Below are 24,211 nucleotides of genomic sequence, written 5' to 3'. Positions count from 1 at the left end.
ATGAGATACTTTGCTGCATGCTAATTACTGTTGGATCGCCACATTTTCTGACAGTTAACATCCAAAGTAAATAATATGGTCAGAAATCCAACTCCCAAGTCAGTAAGAAAGATTACAGAGAGAAGCTTAGTGCTCGGTTCGATGATTAATTAATGGATAGGAGATATGCGCTGTGTTTCTGCTGTTCTGCTGGGGAGAGGAGCTTGCTAGTGCATTGCCTCGGGGCCCAGAGAAGCTTTGAGCACAGCCCCCCACCTCTCTGTCTCCCTCTCTCTCAATTGCAGAGATGTTGCGAGAGGTGGCAAAGAATGTGAGGGTGTGTGATGGGCCACGGTAACACCGCACCTCAGCATTTAGTTGAAAGGGTAAGTATTCAAAGGTGTATGTATTTTTTTTTTCCAGTATCTCGAGGGAAACCATGCAGGCAAAGCCTTAAATCAAAATAGACTGAGATGCCACACATTTATTGTGTCATGTTGTCACTCTTTGATAGTTTGTTAGGTTTAGGCTGAGGTTCAGGCAGACTGACGACTGAGTTTGGGAAAAAGTCATGATGTAAAGAGTTTTGTAACTTGTTGAAAAAGAAAAGAAGTTTGACTGAAGTGTAACTGAATTCAACTGCATCATAATGAATTACACTTCTGGTTGTGTTCTTGAAACCAGAAGTCTCTCAATCCATTCTCTTTCCTACAGTCCATCTTGTTGTGCAAAAATACCTTTAATACATGCAAAGCCCTCCTTGTAGCTGCATATTCAAAGGCTCCAAACCAGGCTTTGACTTAGGCTGTTTTTATGCTAATAAAAATGTTCCATATAGTGCCTGCATTTTTTAGTCCCATACATCAACTCTAATTACAGCTTCGCATGAGTCATAAATTATTGCTGTGACTTGGCCAAGACACTTGGCACACGACACGCTGGTCACCGACCAATCATAGCTTTCCGTCTTTCACAATTTCCGTGATGTCATTAGAAAGTAGATGGCTGTGACCAACTGCCAGAAACAAAAATGTAAACAAATGATTACATGAACGTTATTATCTTGTGTTTGGAAAATCTCAGAACGACTGTGGATGCGTGGGTTGCACAAAAGAGGACAGTACATGTGGTCTGTCTGTCATCCTGTGTTTCACTTTGTCGAGTGCTCTGTGTTTCTATTGGTCAACATCACAGTCATGTTGTGGGAGTCGCATACGACTGCAAGAAGGTAAAAAGCACATTTGACATGCTAATTTTGTAATCAGGGATCCCCAAATACAACATCGGTTGTCGGCCACTATGATACACTACACAGGATAAAATGATCAGTCGTCCTGCTCAACTCTCCTTTACAGTTCCCATGTCCTACATCTTTCAGACTTATTGCTCTTCTGATTTGTGTTTTACTTACATAGCTTTTGCATCAGTAGCATGTGGCAGGAAACCACTATTGCCATGAAAAAAGACAAGAGCTCATTTTGAAATATGCATAAAAGATGAAAACAATGTTTGTCCAGGTGGAGTCACATGACAACACCTGAGAGAAGCACAACCACCTGTATCGATAAATACACGAGGAAGAGAGAAATTACTTTCCTTTTCTGTATGATTGAGTATGAAGTTAGATATAAATAAACTTGCTATTTTTGTAATCTCCCATTTTAATGCTTAAATGCAAAAACATGATTTAATTGCGTGAATTCATTTTCTTCTTATGGGAGTACAAATCCCTGTCTCGCTGTTTGACCATCATTAATCCTTAACCAGTCTCATAGTAGCTTCTTGATATGCACAGTTCAGAGAAGTCAACATATTGTGAAATAATTAGGCGATGTTAGCTACCAAATACAAATTAATTGTCTGAAATTACTGACCTTCTAAAGTACATAGACAGGTCAGTACTTTTGTTTTTGTCGACTCACTTCTACAGTAAATGCTGTGAGGAAATATCGACACAAGAAGATGCAGTCAAAACTGAACTGTGAAATGAGCAGGTTATGTCAACAGGTGTGTTCCTAATGTCTCTTTGTCAATTACCAAACTGCAAAATGTTTTGTTTTATTCAACAAATGTTCAACTTTTAGCAAAATACAAACTACAACCCATGTCCCTTTGATTGTATAGAGACACACATGTGCCCCCGTCACATGCTCTGATCACACCAGCACAGCACACGTATTTCAGTGTAATGGAAAGTCAACATAAGACCCCACAGAGACACCTGATCACTGTCACTTGGGACAGCTGTTGTCCCCGCACCGAGCATGTTGTGTGCACAAATTTAATGCCTGCTGCATTGTAAAGCTTATTTTCAAGTAAAATACAAATTTTAAACTTCAATATCGATAAATTATGTGGCGTGATACCAGTAAAATGCAAACAGCATGTTCATGTTTGCCAGCCTTCTCTTGTTTCTCTCTCTTTCTGCTTCTCTTTTTGATTTTCTGCACAGCAGGGGTGGGGTGTGTCGTGCGTGGTGCATTCAGGGACTTCTCTTCACTGGTGGACGATTTTACTGATGCCTTGCCTAAAGCGTGTCTTCCAAAACTCATCTTCCTGAGATATGTGGGAAACACACTCCATGAGTGACAAGAACAGATCAGCCACTGGGGCTGTTTCCCCATGACTGAAAATACTGTAGACATTTGAAGATATACAGCAGCTGACAGCCTGGTACAAATTCTTCAAGGCTTCACAAGGCAAAGTTGCATGCATATAGATCCGAATGACAACACAAACTTTAAAACAAACTGACTTGACAAATACATTTTAGAGAAGGTAAATCATCTAACAAGGATGACTTCAGTTTACACTTGATTCTGGGTTTGTGTGCTGCAATTTAGAAGCTACTCTTTCAGGACAAGTCATGATTTACATGAGTACACCTGAAGGCTGTTTTCCAAATCGCCATTAAGCAATAAAAGAAGAAACACTCAATCACATCATACTTATTGTCGTAAAACAATTTGTCCAAACAGAAACTCACATGCTTCTGTAGCGTGAACAGAGATGACTTAATCTGTACAGTAAACACAGTCATGCTATTATATGTGTTTCTGGCTGAAATTCTTTATGTGCTGAAGACAGTATTTATTCATGATGTGCCTGCATTGAACAATGTGCACTGGATTGAAAAGGCATAAAATGACAACAATGTTGAATGTCAATGAAAATGCAAATGTACACATCAGAAGTACAAACAGAGAGATGGGCATACACAGACGCATACAAAGAAGGAGCCTTATTTTTTCCCCTTTTGTTACCTGACTCACTCTCGGTGTGTTTTTAGCCCAGCCGATGAAGGAGAAGGTGTAAAAGGTGTTATGGGAAATGGAGACACTCGAAAATAATAAAAGATGACAAATAAGAGTCACAGGACCACTACTGAAATGGTCGGATAATCCCAATACTCTCTTAAAATCAATGCACAGTATGTTCACTATATGTGTGGAGACAAGACAGTAAAACAGAGTTTATAGTGGACATGTTAAGAGTGTGTCTTGTGAAAACATGTTTTATATCAGTCATTATTCATTTTCAATGCGTTGGTGAGAGAATTTGTAAGGGGATATGCTTGTGCGCGTGTGGAATTATTGTACCAATTCAGAGTTTTTTTTACATAATTTTTTTAAACATAAATACTGTAATGAGACATGTGCAGAGAACAGGAACCCCCATTCTTCAGCTATCCAATGGGTGGACCTATCCTTAGTGGGTTTAGTTGCCTTGCCAGATTAAATATTTCTTGCCACATTTCTAAAGAGAAACAAAAAATAACCCTTAACTAACAAAGCCCTCTGGTGATGTTATAAAACGACAAAGTCTGCAGCAAAAGGAGGTCAATGATTGCGGCATCAGCATGTCAGACCTTAACACAACAGGTCGCTATTTTCTTCTTACCAACAGTCAATGCTGTTTAGTTTTTTTTCCTTATCCATAAAAATGTGGTCATTGTTAGCATTACCTTCCAAACCCTCAGTGTTGTCACATCATAAAACAGAATAACAACACAGACTTGTAAGGGCTGTGGAAGGAACAGACAAATTATCTTCTTGTGACGGGGGCGTCAAATAAAAAAATACTTCGTCTTACAGGGCACTGACAAACAATATTTTGAAGGCTATTTCCTACAAATCCTTTAGAGGATCGGCTTGTTCAATCAAAACTGGATTTAGCTTCCTATAGAATTTTTTTTTTTTTTTTCCAAAAGCCATTCAGTTTGTTCACAATGTGTGAGCAGCTCATTTTCGCGTCGCCAGCCATTCTCACCCTACATTTGAGTAAAAATTGAGATAGGACGCAGTACCAGACTGATAGCACCTGTTTGCGGCCACTGCTCAGATCCTGCTGAGGAGTGACAGTATTGTGTCCTCCCTGACTTCCAGTGCAGAATAACTTGGGATAGTTATGTAATGTTCATTATAAACATTTGGCAGAGCGAGCAGAACCAGAAGCAGACATATGTAGAAAGTTTATGACACATTCTTGTAAAATGATCTATTTAAAGAGACTTTCAAGACTGGGATATGGGAGAAGGAAATTGGGTGATTAGGTAAGACAATGCAGATCACGTACTGGTCATTGATCACAGTGGCTCACTAAAGCACAGTGTGATCAATGTAATGCAGGCCAGGCAGCTGAACTAGACTCTAACAAATAGTTGTGAGCTGGAGAGCCCAATCACACAAAGCTGGAATGAATCACGCCAACTCCTCCTTCGGTAAAGTCCTCTTTTCGTCGAAATAAACAAATATTAATAGTCATTATTACGAGCATTGCTGTTGTTCTCCTTGCTGCTGATTATGTGTTTTAATTATTACAATAGAAAGACTGCCAAGTTCCCATTTAATAAGCCAAGATGTCAGCATATTCAGTTATAATGATTGAGTCAATGACAGAGTAAAGGGGAACTCTTTGTTTCTCTCTCTTCAGGTATTTTCTTCTTTTGTCTGTTAATGAATGTCACTTTTTTTGGGTCCCTGTGTGTTAATCAGCAGTCACTGTTTGCTTGCCTCTTTGGGAATATGGTATGATTATAGTTCATTGTAATTAGTCTAATTAGTCATTAATTAGCATATATCTACATGCAGTGCACATTTGTGTTAGTGTCGTCACCTTTGGTCTTTACACTTTGCGATGTGTATTAACATTTGAGGTTATTTTCAGTGCTTATATGATTTTTTTTTTTTTTGAATGACAACACCATGGAAAACCTTTATTGTTTTCATGCTTTAGACGCAACATTTACTCAACACAAGTTAGACATGACTATATAAATCTAGCCTCATTGTTTCCAGTCACAGTAGCAGAGACGAAGATGTTGATGGACATACATAAACAGAGGACTCCTCTGCAAACGTTGCTTCAAAGTGGCAAAGAGCTAAATTATTATACAGTGTATCTATATATACTGTACGTAATCATCATCGGAGGTTAAGTGAATTCACATACTTACAAACTTAATCTGTAATTTCACAGGAAAGTAGTAGTCCTCAGTATGTCCAGATCTTTGAAATAACTTTGACATATACAAACTACAGATGTAGTATTAGCAAGGGATTCTCAAAGAGGGTGCTGCACAACCCAAAGGAGCACAATTTCTTTCTTAATTCTAGTTTGTTTCTTTGTTTTCATTGTACATTTTGAAAACATTGTATTGTAAAAAATACCAAAAAAAAAACATTTAGATTGACAATATTTTAAGATTGTTTTCAAAAGTATCAAAGCAGAAGATTAAACATTTAAATAATTTAGTTACAATCCCAAAGATCTCCGTTTTGTTCTCTGTGGCGCCACCTGTGGAAATAATCCAAAATTATAGCTGTGTTTTTGGACTTTACGTCCCAGAGATCCAAACAGTGCCACATGTGTGGCGTCAGTGATTTGGCAATTGAAGAGCAACCCTGTTGTGTTAACTTTGCCTGCCCCTCTGACAGAACAACTGGTGCTCGATGATGAAAAACACATCACAATCTTTGCTCAGCTTATGATTTTTCATGTGAATGTCGCCACAGACACCCTTTCAGTTCAGAGTAATACAAATGCAGGAGCTTTCATCAGTGGGCTACAGGCTCAGTCGTCTTTGTGTTACGTCAGAAATAGATTGTGACTTAACTGTCATTTATTTAAATTAAAATCTTTGCCTTGAATAATTTAAGCTTAAATATGCAATTGCTAGGATAGCTCATTGTTGCTAGTTGTAATGCAACACACTTTCTGGCACCAAAGTTTTGTAGATGCACAGCAGTCAGAAATAAATCCTGTTAGAGCCGTGATGGAAACAGAGCTCAACTGAATTCTAATTCATTTCAGAGCTCAACACTGTCTGAGACGACCAAAGGAAGAAAAATTAGACTGTAAAGGGAAACTCCGCGACTTACAGCTTTTCATTTAACCCTAAAAGAGTTAAATGAAAAGTTGAATCAATGCATGCCGTGTGTGCAAATCTACAACATATGGTAATTGTATTTTTGAACGATTCTGCACAGCAACAGTTAGATAGCCGGGTGCCATAGACGAGGGGAAAAAATCACTACCATTTTAACAAAATATGTTTTTGAAACCAGTATGTAAGGATGGAACCGTAGTCTCTGCTGTCAGATCAGAAACATGATGTTCAGCTTCATGGTTTGGACATGAGAACATTTTGCTGCTACAGGTACAAGAACTATTTAATTATATTATTTACTATTCAATTTGATAAACAGAAATTTATTGTATTGGGTAATTTGCCTCTGTCTCATATTTTCTTTTCTTTTTTTTAGTTTTTATGGAAACACCTATAAAATGTTTCTCATCCATCTTTTTCATCCAAATGCTCCCTTCATTTAAAAAAAATTGTTTTCACCGTAAAATTGTCAGACAACAACTGAAAAACAGTTTTTGGTGATGTGAAAGGTTTGTTTACATCAGTAATATTTCAGAAAAATGTGCCAGTTAACAACAAGTCATGATGGCAGTTAGCAAACACTCAAAAATCAAAACACTTCATAAAATATTTGTGGCGAAAAAAGGGTTCAAAACTTGCTGTTACTGTAATTGATAATTAAACAGTAAAAAGGGGAAAACACATAACTTATTGTCACCGTGTAGGTTTGACTAATAAGCCATAAATATTTCTCCATTCATGACAACAGAAAAGACATTGATTAAATCAGACGTAGTATTAAGGAGGAGCTGCGGTGGTGGTGAGTGGCAAAGCGGTTGGCAGAGGAAGCAGGAACTGTAGGCAGGCTGAACATCTTAAATAATGCGCCTTGTTTGAGATTTGCCAATGAATGCATTGCGAATGAATCAACTGAGCATCATCTGATGTGGGCCGGCCTCAGGATCAGCTGATGTGGGCTTTGGAGCAGTTGTTGACATATCAAGACTATGACTATTGACTTTGTGGCCTCCCTGAACTATCACTATTATTGCTCCTAATTTTATTTTTTTCTTCCACTGGAACTACATTTGCCAATCGGAACCAGCAACAACATTATCAGTACTCAAACAATTACACTGGAAATCTTTGGTTACATTTTGTATTACAGCCCATTTTAATTTACAACTCCCTGATTATTTATCTGAAAACACTTACAAGCCAAGCACCTTTATGCACCCAGAAAATCTATGGCTCAATGGACCTTTGACTCCACATGCAGGTCTTGGTATGCAAGTCTGCCTGTAAAGAGGGCTAATGTTGAAAATGTGTCTCCAATCCTCAACCGCTCATTGTTCTTGTAGCTCCAACAGCAGTGTTTTCCCTCCTTTGGGGATTTGATTTGCTATAAACCATTCAGTATGCCTGAGTGCAGTGTGTGCACCAAACCAGATTTTTATTTCCTGCTAGTCAAACACTGTAGCAGTCCAAAAAAGTCCAACATTGTCTCTAATCACCTCTGATTTGTTCTGCACCAGATCACTGGTAAGAAAGCACAGTTCAGCGCTCTCCTCACTCTTGTTTAATTTCAAGCTTCATACACACACACACACACACACACACACACACACACACACACACACACACACACACACACACACACACACACACACACACACACACACACACACACACACACACACACGGCTCGGGGTAATTCATCAAATTATTCCTAACTCCCCAATGGTTTGTTTTATCATTAAAGTGTATCAACGTTTGTTTTCTCAGCCCTGCCACCAGATATGCTGTCTTGAAGCTGTATTTCTACTTATTTTTTTATGTTTTCTCATTTTACCAGTCTTTACACATTGTGATTCGCAATGGCAGACTCTTAAAAAAAAATGAATGGAAAATTGTGTGAGGCCTGGGTTAATTATTATATGACTAAAGCAATTGATTAAGACATACAAAATGCTTACAAATGGAAACAATTTTAAAATCAAGATAACCCAAAATCTGGGTTACATTTGCAATATTTGCCCTTGCTGCTCAAAGCTCATCCATCAGTGTTATGGAGTAACAATGCAAGACAGAGCAAATACATACAAGATGCCTCGGAAGAACGCTGCCTTTTTTCTTAACCAGAAATAAACCACTGAATTTCAGAATGATTCTCAGACAGCAGTGACGGCAAAAGCTATTCCTTTCGAGCGACAGAATGATTGATGGTTGAATCTCCCAACAGAGTCCCACCTGCTATCTCATTGCTACAGCAGAATTAGGTTTTCACCCCGGACCTTGAACAATCTAATTATAATTAACATGTAATTGGAGCTCAATAGCCCTACAGGCATCGTACTGTAGTTTTCCAGAAGGTAATGTAGGGAAGATGGGGCACAGAACCATCAAAGGGCATTGCACTAAGGTCAGACTGTCTCTAGAAGGTGCTTGTAGCATAGGCGGATGTGGAAAAGAATAGAGGAGGAGGATGGAAAAGAACAAGAGAAAAAAAAAATGCAACAGCAGAAGAAGCAAAAGAGTGGAAAAGCAACAAAAAAAAGCAAAAAGACAGAGACTGAAAATGAATGGGAATAATAGAGAGCTCGGATGAGAAGGGCACCAATGGAGAGATATAGTTGTGAATAGAGACAAGAACATTGTCGTATTGACAAAAACAGACTCAGAGGTCTCCCTTTGCCCTCAGACATACATTGAGCGTGGGTAGTGCCTCTCTGCAGTTATCTGAGCCATGCAGCAAATAAATTCATAGCATGCCACTGAGCTACCCACACCAACCCCTGTGGGCATTCCCTGCAGTGCAGAACAGTGGGCCCGCCACTATGTGGCACAGCCCGAACCTCAACAATGCCTGATATTGTAACAAATACGGTTGAGTCTGTAATCAGCTAAGCTACATGGTAAATCTGTTTGAAGGAAGCCAATTCATACCTGCAGATGACTAAGAAACACTCAGAGAAAACTCTACACTGGGTGAGATTTGTGGTGACTCAGCAACAAGCTGTTTTTTGTTTGACTGCCAAAGTATTAGTAGTAGTAGTGCAGTGCAGCAGTGGTCTCAGAGAAAATAGAGTTTTTAAGTGATGGAAATGATCAAACACAGAGTGAGTTATTTGACCATCTGCTACAAGCAGTTCTGATGGATTGTACAGCTATGGTAGCACCTCTGTATTGCTGTAAGACACACATAAAATGCTCGTAATAACAATGTTAACACGCTGATGTTTACTGGGTGTAATTTTGAGTTACACACATTGAGTACAGCTGTGTCTGATGGAGATGTTATTAGTCTATCAGGTTTTTGGTCATAAACCCATTTACCGGAGAAATTTAAATTTTGACCCGATGATGGCACAACAGGAAAAGTCTGAGAATCCTCAAAGTGCATCCTGAGGGGAACATGAATGTCTGAACTAAGTTTCAGGGCAATCAATCCAATAGCTGTGATACATTTCACTCAAAAGCAGCAATAGGAACCTCATGGCGGCACTAGAGGAAAAGTCAAGAGGATTCATTCTCTGTATCAGTGACTCAGGGGTCAATTTGTCCCTTTTAATTCAAAAGGGCTGCTGAATTACCACCACAGTCAACTCCAATAGCTTCAGAAACGCACATGGATTTGTTGGAGTAAAAGCACATTTTCACTTTGAAAAGGATCAATCGAGTATAAAGATGGAATTCAACAGCGGGAGGAGCTTCACTGTTTTTTCTTACAGTTTAAAGAGATACTTCTTTCAGACACATCCTGGTTTGAGAAAGCTGCCATGAGTTCTTTTTTATCCTTTTGTCAAACTTTATTAGGGTCCAGGCAAATGGACACAAAACAAAAGAACAAAGCAGAAATGCTAGATATTTCCCCAATTGTCCATTGAGGGAATTACACAACTATTAAAGAAAGAACTCATCCTTTCATAAAACAAAGAGTCTCAATTGAGCAAATAGCATAAATTCACTAATACCTCCCACACACTCGTACTGTTTTTTTTCTTACACAATAGTTACAGATGGCTGAATAGCCTCCGCAATATGCTTGCAGTAATAAAGGTCTGCTTTATTTATATTCATAATCATTCAGTGGTGATTATGATAGACACAGTGCAATGTGCCGTTGTGGTCTACTTGTTTGGGGCTATTATCTCAGTCCTGCATTACTCATTAAACCACCTGATATAATACACATCACAAAGCAATAAGAACAGTATGTATATATATTTTTTGCCAATGGCATTAAAGTACTGTTCTGTAGTCAATAGCACATGCTACGCAGCTGCTCAATGTGACTGCAGTGTCTGACGGTCTAATGCTTTTGCTTACTTTATGTACAAGATGCCATAAAAGTGATCAAACCTCTAACCTTCTGTTATCAGCGCCGGGTCCAATTAGCGGAGCGACACTGTGTCATGCTGATAAATTCTCTGTGCCACTGCCATCTGTAAATGTTTAGAGAATTAATTTAGCGCCGCTATTTAGTCCTTATCTTAATATGGTAAATTCTCTGGGTGTTTTCAGAAACAGAAGGTGCTTTCACATTATCTGCAAGCTGTTTTCTCCATCTATTCTCCAGCCATGGCAGGGGCATGACTCTAAGGACAGTGTTGTTTGTCAGTTCACCCCTCTGCTCCAGACCAAAATATCTCAACTATTATAGGATGGACTGACATGAAATATTTTACAGACATTCATTTCCCCCAAAGAATGAACTGAAGTCACTTTGGTCATGTCCTGTTTTTCAGGTAGTGCCGCCATCAGGTCAAGCACAGAAAAACTAGTGACATTTCTCATTTGGTCATGCTTTGTCTTTCACGTTAGTTAGCAAATATTAGCATGTTAACATGCTAAGCTGAAATTGTGAGTACGGTTAACGTTACACTCGGCATTTATGTAAATTTTTAACTAGTTTAACTCGTAAATTTAACGAATGACACAAGGGAAAAATTTATTTCATAAGGAAAGTATCTGCTTTTTGAATGGGAATCTATTGGTGCCAGAGGTTTTTTTGGAGTCAGCCCCAAGTGATCCTTAGCAGTATTACACTTTAAGGCACTTCACTTTTCCAACCTGCAGACTACATCTATTTTTATATAGTCTATGAGTAAGATGCTGATGTTAGCGTTTAGCTCAAAGCACTGCTGAGCCCCTTCTTTAGAAATGAGTACTTAAGTACAGCATGGGAAGTTTAAATTAGTTCCAGTCAATGTACAGTTTTCTATAAGGGATCATGTGGGATAGTTTAAAGGATAGAAGGAAGGAGCCAGGACGTTTATTGGAATAAAGCTTCAACTACCTGTCAATCAATGCCAGACAGGCCATTATAAAGCTAGTTGGTCTGCACTTGTCCAGCCGCTGGCTATAAACGCAGTCAGACATCTTCTCTGGACAGCACCCACCCGCAAGGTTAGACAGTTCTTTCTCATTCATTCATTCATTCATTCTTATATTCTTCTTTCCCTCCAGCCCCTCCCATTTCCCTAAATCTCATCTCTCCTGTGTGATGATTTAATACCAGCCGTCGGTTCTCTTTCCGTCTCGCTCTCTCTTTCTTTCTCCCTCCATTGACATCCTCCTGTACTCCTCCCATTCCCTCTCAGCCTGATGAAGTCAGAGTGCAGCTCGGGTATAAACAGCCACTGCAGGCCATCCATAGTGATCTCATTACACAGGACTGCAGGGGAAACTGTCCTACCCAATTTAGCAAGTATCCTTCCTTAACCTCACCCTCCCATTTCCTAGATACATCAGGGTCAAGTAAGCAATTACGGGGCCAATTGTCTAAACAGGATGCCATTAGAATTGAAGAAACAGAAATGATGCAGCATGCCCAGATAGTTTCTAATTAAGCATCAAAGAATAACATGAACGTCCTCTAATTGTTTTGCACTGGCAAACCTCTGAAGTGTAACTTGTGCAATGGCAGTATTAACCCATATTATATCAATAATTAATAAGCTGACTGGAAGTAGTACTGAAATATGCATTACTGTGTGACAGCACATTGTTAGACAATACTTTTTTAATTGCATGAACAATGGAAACAAGAAAAATCGTTACGAGGAAAATGGAAAACAAACAGACTGAGACAGTATGTATATACAGAGGCTACACATCATTAGATTCCAGTCCCTTATGTGACTGGCTGAAGATAAACGTACACATATTTGCATAAGATTCCACAGATATAACCACTAAAGGACCAGTGCCACAGAAATTAAAGGAGAAATTATATTACTTCAACTTATCAATATTTATATACACTGCTCAGAAAAATAAAGGGAACACTTAAACAACACATCCTAGATCTCAATGAATGAAATATTCCAGTTGAAAATCTTTATTCATTACATAGTGGAATGTGTTGAGAACAAAATAACATAAGAATGATCAATGGAAATCAAAATCATTATCCCATGGAGGTCTGGATTCAGAATCATACTCAAAATAAAAGTGGAAAAATCAGATCAAAGGCTGATCCAACTTCTGTGGAAATTCCTCAAGACAAGTCCAAATGAGGCTCAGTAGTGTGTGTGGCCTCCATGTGCCTGTATGCACTCCCTACAACGCCTGGGCATGCTCTTGATGAGACGACGGATGTTCTCCTGAGGGATCTCCTCCCAGACCTGGATCAAAGCATCAGTCAACTCCTGGACAGTCTGTGGTGCAACGTGGCGTCAATGGATGGAACGAGACATGATGTCCCAGATGTGCTGGATTGGATTCAGGTCTGGGGAACAGGCAGGCCAGTCCATAGCATCAATGCCTTCATCATGCAGGAACTGCTGACACACTCCAGCCACATGAAGCCTAGCATTGTCATGCATCAGAAGGAACCCAGGGCCCACTGCACCAGCATATGGTCTTACAATGGGTCTGAGGATCTCATCCCGGTACCTAATGGCAGTCAGGGTACCTCTGGCTAGCACATGGAGGGCTGTGCGGCCCTCCAAAGAAATGCCTCCCCAGACCATCGCTGACCCACCGCCAAACAGGTCATGCTGGAGGATGTTGCAGGCAGCAGAACGTTCTCCACGGCGTCTCCAGACTCTGTCATGTCTGTCACATGTGCTCAGTGTGAACCTGCTTTCATCCGTGAAGAGCACGGGGCGCCGATGGCGAAGCTGCCAATCTTGGTGTTCTCTGGCAAATGACAATTGCCCTGCACAGTGTTGGGCTGTAAGCACAGGTCCCACTTGTGGACGTCGGGCCCTCGTACCACCCTCATTGAGTCTGTTTCTGACAGTTTGAGCAGAAACATGCACATTAATGGGCTACTGGAGGTCATTTTGTAGGGCTCAGGCAGTGCTCCTCCTGTTCCTGATTCCTGTTGATTTCCCAGAAGTGTGATTGACTTGGAGTTACATTGTGTTGTTTAAGTGTTCCGTTTATTTTTTTGAGCAGCATATATATATATATATATATATATATATGAATCTAATTAACAGATATGACTCTAATATAGGTGGCTTATGAAGACAGATTTGTTTTCAATTTTGGTTAGCAAATAGTTTTTTGTGTTCTTATCTGTACCTCTACAAAAATGCCTCAGAAATATATATAAAAAAACAAACAACAGGTAATCAAAGTACAGCTGGATGTGTTTAGACAGCGATGGCAAACAACAAGCTGACAACATAGTCTGTAAAAAAATAAACTGATTTGATGCATCTTTGGAAAATCATCTGTGCCTAGATGCAGTCATGAAATAAATTAGCATATTTATGTCTTTGGAGAGAGGCAACTTGTAGGTTTCGAAATGCAGTCAGCATTTTTGTTGCCATAAAGCTGCAAGCAGCAGAGGGAGGTTCATGTCACCTGAAACTCTTCTCTTGCAGCCACTCTCTTCTCCCAGATATAGACATTATTCATCCATCTGTTAAGAAAGTAATGGACTTCACCAAACTGTCTTGGCCTCATCCACTTACCGGATGTTGTGGGACTTGCGTTTGATCTCATTCCAGCAGAGGTTCATGTCTCCTGTTTGGTGCGGGCCGCCTCCTCTCAGTCTCCTGCACTCAGTCCCCTCCTCCTGCCCCTCACCGTCCACTGTGGACTGGCACGGCACACAGTGGCATCCTGGCCACGAGGGCCGCCCCGCAGCTAAAAACACACACAAAGAAGACACACAGCGGTGAGTATCACAATTGTCAACTGAGCCAGCTGATAATTAATAAGCTGTGCTGATATTTAAAGCCGCTGAGAGTCGGGTTTAAAAAAAAAAAAGGACAGTTACAGCATGTCCACACAAGAGGTGTCTCAGATGCTTTTTTTCTGTCGTCCATCTCACATAAATCTAAATAAATCCAATCCTGAATACTTTGTGGGGATACAGAAGCTCTGTTATGCTGTGTGTGTGTGTGTGTGTGTGTGTGTGTGTGTGTGTGTGTGTGTGTGTGTGTGTGTGTGTGTGTGTGTGTGTGTGTGTGTGTGTGTGTGTGTGTGTGTGTGTGTGTGTGTGTGTGTGTGTGTGTGGAGAAACTTGATGGACTGTTGAGAGCAGATCTTTCAAACCATCTGCCATGAAGCAACTAAGTGTTGTTTCAGTCACAACTGGAAAAATAAGTTATCAGAAACAGAGTCTGCTTCAAGTAGTATACCTACCTCAAAGAAAGCACAATGTACTTAAACATTAATAAACAACCGTTCAAAATGTGAAATACCGCACACACAAAAGTGTAGTCAACAAATCAAAGCCAAATTTAATAAGTCAGTCCTGTGTGTAAGACAGAGAACCTGACTCAGGAGACACCAGCAGTTTTATGCCATTATTCTGTTCCATTAAACAAACGCAGACAAAAAGCTTTTTTCGCAGTCTTTTAGAGTGAGGGGGCATGTGAGGCTAGACATGAAGAGGTGCAATCCCCTTGATGGTGCCAGGGGGAAAAGAAATACCAAGAAGGCAGCCCACGCACACTAAAACACACACACCGTACTAAGTGGCATTCAGGGCAGGATCAGCTTTTCCAGGTTCACAGATCATGATAAATCTTGTGTTTGGTCACTTGGCTTTCTAAGGCTTCCTGTCTTTTGTGTGCATTTCTTGACCTTTATCTCAGCAGCGACCGGACCTCTCAGCTCACACCTTCCGTCTTATAACACACACACACACACACACACACACACACACACACACACACACACACACACACACACACACACACACACACACACACACACACACACACACACACACACACACACACACACACACACACACACACACACACACACCTCAGGTCCAGTAGCCTCCCTTGTGTTTGGTGAGAATGCTCTTATCAGATTGTTTTGAAACTGGTCCATCTTTATCTCCTCCGCAGGAAAACCCAACCTTTAACCCCAACAGCAGCAGTCAGTCATCCATCTACTGCAACTCTCACACACAATGCTACACTCAGTACTCACACAAACATACAGTTATCACAACAAGGGCCTAATCACCTACAGCTCAACAGTTAACTTAATCTGCTTAAGTACCATAAAGATACTTAAGGAGCACTTTTCAGATTCAGACTTTTTCAGGTGGATTTCCAGGAAGTTAGTGGCAGAGAAATCATCAACATGTTAAACTGTAAGTAAATGCAATTTTTTTTTTTTTATAATTAATTTAGTTTCAGAGTATTGTATGTTGTAAATAAAAACCCTGGAAAACATTATAACTTCGTAATAATTTTTCAAAAACATGCTCTACTGATGTTACTGGATACTTGATATCTATTTATTGTAAACGCGGTATCGCTGAATGTTTTCACAAATCAGAATTTCACAATGTTATAAAGCTTTCTGAATGTAAACTGTTGTAAGCATAATGTGTTATGTGGGGAATAGGCTGCACTTACAATGAACTGTACCTTTTTACCTCAGCGATTTACAAAGTGCTTTACAATTTTTTTGCCTCTCATTCACACATTCATTCACACAGTAATGGCAACAGAGCAGCTATTATGTGTTGTATGTTACTTTGAACTTTTGTTTTTACATTTTCAAAGAAAATACTAAATCACATAACAGTAAATCCGGAGGGATAATAATCAATAAATGGTCCCACTGTTGCAGACCAGCTCAAAAAATGAGCAATAGAATAAGCCATTAAGAAAATTATCGATAAAAAAAGAAAAGGAAAAAAAAAACCGCAAACACAAAATCCTGAAGAAGATGCAGGTGTCACAACACATAGACGACCCATCTGACCTTAATCTGCAGAAACTGACATCCAGAATATATATGACTATTTTGTTGTTTTGGTTTTAATTTATTTGGCTTGTTTTATGTTTATTTGATTACAATTAGTCAATCGATCCTCAGATTTGCCCAAATTTTCGGTTTTGGGGTTTTAGATTGATTGTTGGACCAGAGCAAGACATGTGAAGACATCTGTGACTGGGATGTAAATCCGATGTTTTACTAATTTTAAAGATTAATTAATAAAGATAATTAAAGAATAGTTAATTATCTTGAGCCAATTCCTTTTTTCCATAAACTGACATTGCATTCGCTGCTTCCTTCCCAAATACTTCTCGCCTAATCTCAGGTATTTTGTCTAAAACAACTTGAGCCTAAAATGAACCAGGAAGAAGGAACTTTTTTTGTAGTGTGAGTGAACGACTCCCCAGTGAGAGTGAAGGAGAAACGTGCCTTCAGGACACTCATCCCATTTCTTTATCGTTACCCTCCTCATTCTTCTCCCTACCTTTCCAGTTTGCTCTGCAGACCACCTCACTTCAGATTGTCTAGAGGAGAGGGTTTACTTTCTATTTCACATGAATCATCCTGATTTCATTCCCACTCCTGTCTGCTGTTATCGCTCCACTTTATTCCCTCCCTTTTCTTCCTCAGACAGCTCCTGTTAGTGTAGGTGAGTCTTGTATGAATCAGCAGAACCCTGCACATCTCTCCCACTCTCTCCTGCTCTCACTGTCTCTTTGCTGGTAATCAGAGGTCACGTTTGGCTCTGCTTACTGTTAGGACTTCAAGGCCCTCACTTGAGCTCCACACTTTAAAAATAATAGCGTAGACACTTTTATATTCTGCAGACAGATTTGATTCACTTCACCTCAGTGTTTGTGAATTAAAATTGAATGCAAACGAGGCACCAGAAGCCACACAAGACACAATGAAGTTCAAGAGCAGAATGGAGCCATGATTGTTTGTTTGCATTGCAAAGCTACCTCTTCAAGATGTGAAATGGAGTTAAACAATGGCAACCATCAACAACACCACAGAAAACATCAAGAGAATCCCCCGAGGGTGAAAGATATCTCTGAGAGGTTTGTCTTTGGAGTGAAGAGGGAATTGAGTGACAGACAGCCCTGTCATGGACATCAAACCTCTCTTCTTCCTCTTCAGCTTTCTCTCATATAGGTACTAAAGATATAGACTCACACATTATTGCACCCAGAAGAATGTATTTATAAACATGTTTAAATATTTAAAGAAAGAAATTAGTTCTCCTATTGTTACGAGGCACGTTAAAAGCTATCGCAAAAGGGAAATGATGTCTTTGAAAATCATGTCATGCAAATGTCTATTATCTCTGTCTCGTAGGCACAAATCTGCATCATGCAGGTCTGTATCAGCCCACTGTGCAAGACATTAGATGGTTCTGTCTCTCGCTTAAAACTTCAAAAACATGAGTCAAGCTTTAAACATGCATTATTTACGGCCTTGATTGGATGTGGCATTGCTCAGTCAAGCAATAGTACTGCATGTTTTCCAAAGACGCTGAAAAACCAACAGAGATTTCCCTGACATGCCATAAAGTGACACAGATAATATTCATCTTGCTGCCATGGCTACAATTTTCACCTCCACATTTTCACGACAGTTCCCTGCAGAAATCACAGCTTAACTTATCTAAAATTGTCCAATTATGTGCAAAGCACAGGCAGCATATCTGCCTCTTGTTCTCTTTTTTTTTGTCTGACCATTTGCGCAAAAGCAACCTGGAAGGACATTTTCCAGGCAATATGTGAATTTAAAAATCAAAGGAGCTGAAGATGATAAAAGATAGCAGAAAATCCTTTGCTGGATTTCACAGCAAAAGAAAAAAGACAGTTCAACTGTGTAGATAAAGCATCTGAGGATCAAAGCCACTGTTCTGCCACACCATGTCTACATATTGATATTAATCTGAAGGAATCAAGACGGCAGCTCAGATATCCCGGTGAAGGAATAAGATAGCGAAGATTTACTCCCATTACTGCTGCTCTGCAGATAAATGCAATTCTTACACAATGTGCAATGCTTACCTCAATAATGCAGACTTGATGCAGCGTTACGACTCCAGTTGTAAAACATGTCACTAAGGGGAACTGGCTGTTGACATTATTTAGCCAGTCTGTTGGTTGGCTTGTCAGAGAATGCAGAGACAAGTTTGGCATGCAGAGAGGGATAAAATAAAGACACTGGACGTAGGGAGGCAATGAAGGAGGGGAAGACGGACAAGCATGGGACGAGATGGGTGACCTAATAAGCAGAGACTTCTGTGTTGGTCAAAGACTTCTCTATCCTTGTGCATTCCTGCTTACACCTACAGAGCTCCCCACTCCCTACAACCAAAAGGAAGAAAAGGCCATCTGCCTGGTGTCCTTCGACCCACACACTCTGACCAATGCACAAAAAGCAGCCCTAATGGGAACAGTCTGGACTCAGAGAATAATAAAATGAAATATATTATGTTCCTACATCAGGCTTGCATTTCTGCAGAATGATCCCACAGTACAAACAATTAGGTGAATGAGGGTCAAAGTCACAGTACAACAAGAACATATGGAGCAGGGTAAAAGAAAAATAACAGCAAGGCAGGAAAAGTTATGTTAACAGATATAGAGAATAAACATGAAGAGCACATACAGGTAAATATTTCATCATTGTTAAGTCTAAAGCTTTTGATGTGTTTTCTATGTCTGGATCTTTATCCATGGTAGTGGTGTGACTCCCAACGAAAGAAACATTACACTGAACATTTAAATGGTCGATTTACTAAACATTTTATGGCGCATTCACACTCCCCAGAGTCATTACTTTGTTGATCTCCTCTAGTGCCAGCAACAGGTTCCCATTTTCAATTTCAATAGCGACTAGTTGGATTGGCACAGAATCTTTTGATAAAGTCTACTTATTTTGTGCTTTTAGTTTATGATCAAACACCTGCTAAACAAATAATATTCCCATCATCTTCAACGGCACTTTGGGTTTACTGCAAAAGAGAAAATGTTTGCATGGTAAAACACTGAACTAAGACACTAACATTACACCAGCAAAACATCAGCATGTTAGCATTTAGCTAACCACGGATGCTCCAGATGTCCGAGTCTGGTTGGGTTCTGATAAGGAGGCATGCGGTGATTGTGTTCGCGCAAAAACAATCACGTCTGTCTTGCAGGGACAGATGGAGGGGGCTGACTGGACCAGGCATCACTGGTGTATTCAAGGCACCCGGCCAAGTTCATGTTGCGTGGTATATTTCCATGTTCATGTAGTGTACAAATATTTTTATCTTCCAAAGCAAGTCAGCAGTGAGATAATGGAGCCTCAGCACTGTAAGTGAAGTGGTACTGAACTCATCTGGTTCGCCATGAATGACCAGGATGGGATGGTGGTTCTTGGAATTTGTTCTCAGAAATGTCCTCTTTTACAGATTTCTATAGAGGCTTAAATACATACAGGTATGTGATATTTCTTGAAGACAAGAGCAAAAGTAGAGAAACATCTGAACGTTTCGTTCTTAATTCCTTTAATAATTTGATGACCACCTTGAATTTATCTCTGGAGACATTAGGGGATTTTGAGTCCAAATTTGGGAACCACTGATCGGCATGAAAGCTATAAGAAACAGGAAAAAGTGTCTTGGTTTATTTTTTTATACACTTTATTAAGGTGCATATTTTTGGATGATGGGAGGAAGCCGGAGAACCCGGAGAGAACCCACGCAAGCACAGGGAGAACATGCAAACTCCGCACAGAAAGGCCCAGGACCGGATTCGAACCCTGAACCTTTTTTGCTGTGAGGTGACAGTGCTAACCACTGCACCACCGTGCCGCCCAATAATACATTATTATACAACAATACATATTACAGAGGATATGTAACATATTTCTCTTCTTCAAATTCTTCAAAAATTTGTGCTGAGGCAAAGGTCTAGCCAGAGTCATTACATTTCATTCTAAGAAATTTGACATTCATATTAAACATACCTCGGCTGTGACAGATGGAGTGATTGTACTGAACTCATGTGGTTCGCCATGAATCTGAAATGAAACTAATTTTGTACTGTAATTGTGAATACATCCTTCTGTCAGCAGGCTAAAGCCAACAACGATGTGTAATGTTTTAACACCCACAATTACAACACTTAACAGCAGTGATGAAGCCATAACACTGTGTCCAAGAGAACTGGCGAGTGCTGATACAGACGCCAAGAACAGTGTGGCTGCGCTTCACTGAATGTGCCGAACACTGATTCAACTTCAACAAATAAATGCCAAGACAACAATGACTCAGAGTATCAGCGTCCAGGAGGCCTGCTGCTAAGTAGCACGCTAATACGACTCGATGCAGAGGCACTTTGTGTGTGTGTGTGTGTGTGTGTGTGTGTGTGTGTGTGTGTGTGTGTGTGTGTGTGTGTGTGTGTGTGTGTGTGTGTGTGTGTGTGTGTGTGTGTGTGTGTGTGTGTGTGTGTGTGTGTGTGTGTGTGTGTGTGCGTGCTGACTTGTTTCAGTAGCAGGCTCTTGGCTTTGTGCCTGATGGGGGTTAGTGGAGGTTGGACTACTGCCTCCCTGCTGCTCTGCCCCACTGTCCCACAGCCCCTCAACAGCCACCAGTTAGAAGAGAAAGCAGGGCACGCACACACACCCTCCAGCTCTCGGCCCTTCTTTGCTGCTGATGCAGGATGAGCGAGCTAAGCTTCTCCTCACAGCTGCAACCGTCACACACTGCTGGAGACACTGGAGGAGCTCCAGTGACACAACACTCACATTTTCACACAGCCACTCTTGTAATTTGTCTATTAAAAAGTAGGCATGCGCAAAGGCACACGCTTACTGTAAGAACAAAATACACACAAGCGCAAAACTTCCAACTACACTAGTGACTGTATACCCTCTGCACCCCTGCTGAGCACAAGCAGCTGTCAAACTCTTACCATTCCCCCATGAAACATCGTCACACTGTTCTCAGGCTTTGCTCCTTTTGTCTGCAGACAAGTGGCACAGTGATTTGGGATTGGAAGCAACCAAAAAGAAGCAAGGAACGACTTTCACTTGCCCTCCTCTTGCCATCTTCCTCCCATCATGATCAAACATTGTCATGCTTGCGGTGTTTTGCCCTCAAACCAGATATTTCATTACCCTTCTCACGTTATTATCTCTTCAATGACAAAGCAATTTCCCCCAGAAGCAAACATGGCATCCACACATTTCATCATATTTACATGGTGCTATTGCCTTTTTTAGTCCTGAATGGCTTTATAAGGGAGACCCTGTCAGTGACATAAAAGCTCAGCTGACATTAACATCATTATTGCTGGAGGTGGAAGTGGGGAGGTGTTATTTGAACAATTTGCAGGATGCTCATTTTGTTGATTCTCGCATCAGTTGAGTAATGCTTTTCATTCAACTGTATTGTGACAGGAGTGCTAGTAGAGCAGCATTGAAGCATCATCTGACTCACGGAAAGTGTTTTTTTTTAGTGCTTACTAGTCTACGTGCTGTCATTTCAATCTGTAGCGCAAAAATTTCATCCAAGATATTTATGGACATGGACAGGCCCATCCAGGGTTCACACTAATGTGCATGTTCAGTATGGCTGCAAAACACAAAAGCAGTCCAAGAAAAGCTACTGGGTCTCATGCACAAGGTGAACTACATCTGGTCTAGTGTCTAGTTACTGATATATATCCATGACCAATAAATTGTTACATAATTGATATGACAATCATGACATTAAGCAAATGCCTTTTCAAACACCGAGTAGACACATAGCAACATTTGCATTTGTTTGCAGTTGTGTTGCTTGCCACCTGTCAAACATAAGCCTTATATTGACTCTACTTTAAGCTCTGTTTTTGTCTCCGCCAACTCCTGAGGGAAATATTTGACTCTGCTAAATGTTCCCCTCTATTCACCAAATAGTTGCCAGTCCTGTGTGTCTGCTGTGAGGTGCTCATCAAGGACCATTAAATGCTTTTATCAGAGCTTTCTGCTGAAAATAGCTGGATTCTCCTGGAAAGTCCAGCATGAGTCAAATTACCACCAGAAAACCAAACAATGAACTGAAAGGCAAATCTGTGGGGACCTGCAGAATCCACTGACGATAACTCTCTTTGAGCACCGATTTAAATTTTACAGATAGAAATGACTGTTAGTATAAATGCATTTATTAGAATAGTTCAAGTTTCTATGGAAACAGGTGAGGGCTTCTGACTTTTAATCCAACATTTATAAAGCAGTTGCTGATCTTTTCGTTCTGATTATTTAACCATGAGGTTTTGCTCGAACTGCCAGTAACAACATGTGAAAAAATGATCAATGTCTTTACTTCGATAACTTCATTTATCTCATTTATGCTTTTTCAAGATGCTGCAACCGATTTATTGACAGATCATTTGTTTTGAGAACAAGCTGAAACAATTGTCATTCTCTGACAGAATTTTTCACTTTACAACAAACTAATTTTACAAGATGGAGTTATTGTTGCAGTGTGTCCCAAGTGGCCTCAAACAGCTCCTGGAAAAAGGAATAGATCATGGCTAAATGTCCACTTTATTCAGCTGTTTCACTGATGCCACTAGTACAGACAGCATCCTAATGAGCTTATTGTGAAGACATTTCATTTTTATTTCATAAAGTCAGCATGGCCTCTACTGCTGTCTTTTCTAAGAAAAATTTACTTATAGCTGTTCAACCTTCAATGAAAGCTGAAAAACCTGATGCGGCTTCACATACAGCTTATTTAAGCATAGTGTATTTCAATCTGTGTGCACGCTGCATGCAAACATCCACTCTCAGATTCATTTGTTCAATTATGTTCATGACAAATAACCGCAGTTTAATAGAGTTCAGATTTAAGGAATTGTTTCCAGTCTTGAATCTATTTTAGGTCCGGGGATGACAGTTACAATATTTCATCTGCTATCAAACAAAAAAGTCAGCTCCTTTACTATACAATGGTCGCTGAAAATGACAAGCAGATATAAATCAAAGTTACAAATTAAAAACAAAGGACCACAGGCCTTGAATTTACCGGAGAAGGAATTATAAAATTGACTTGGCACATTTTATAGATATTAAAGCTCATTAGTTAAGCAAAAGCTAAAATAGTGATTAACTTAAAAGATTGGAATACTTTTATGGGCTGAATTACTTCGAGCAAACACCTTTAGAAAACTCAGATGAGCGGCCCGAAAAATACAGGGGCTGATAGAGCAGAGGAAAAGCTTTGAAACTGAGCAGACTTTTGTAAAAAGAAACTCAGTTTTCTTCTTAATGATAGTTATAATTGAGATTTAGATGATATGTAGTCCACTATAAGTCTAAATGACGTGTTCTTAATGTGTTAAGTAATGCGATGTTGTGTTGGGATGTATGCAATCCTTTTAAGACCATGCAACAAGGAAACTGGCAGGAGAACTGAGCAGTAAAGCAAAGCTCTACTTAAGAGGATTTAAAACATATCAGTCCATATCTTGAACAGATTATTTAGTCAGTCATTTATAATTATATCTAAATGCATTTAGGGATTAGCAAAGACATAAAACCACTCATCACTGAGGAGTTCGTATTTTGGACCTGTGTTGTATTGTGTGGAGTGTTTTGCAAAAAGGAAACCCTCTGAGAGTCAATAAATTAAGACAGTCATTTGTG

The 24,211-nt window shown here is 39.9% G+C and overlaps 1 protein-coding gene across 4 annotated transcripts in view; it reads right to left on the bottom strand.

Annotated features, from left to right (window-relative positions):
- drp2 (dystrophin related protein 2) overlaps positions 1-24,211 on the bottom strand; it is a 151,757-nt gene that overhangs the window by 58,687 nt on the left and 68,859 nt on the right. For 3 of the 4 annotated variants that reach the window (XM_069694302.1, XM_069694301.1, XM_069694298.1), the window contains exon 2: positions 14,278-14,452. In XM_069694302.1, coding sequence (XP_069550403.1) covers positions 14,278-14,324 — 47 coding nt within the window. In that variant the 5' untranslated portion in view covers positions 14,325-14,452. Of the gene's footprint in view, positions 1-14,277; positions 14,453-18,597; positions 18,696-24,211 lie in introns of those variants that run through there. The other variant, XM_069694299.1, reaches the window with a different exon arrangement.

Source organism: Brachyistius frenatus, unplaced genomic scaffold (assembly GCF_029030835.1).
Source record: "Brachyistius frenatus isolate BFR_SWC_R1_liver_20210118 unplaced genomic scaffold, ASM2903083v1 Contig_17, whole genome shotgun sequence".
In the NCBI taxonomy this organism is placed as follows: Eukaryota; Metazoa; Chordata; class Actinopteri; family Embiotocidae; genus Brachyistius; species Brachyistius frenatus.
The sequence above is the reverse complement of the archived record's forward strand: the minus strand, read 5'-3'. Positions and strand labels throughout refer to the sequence as shown.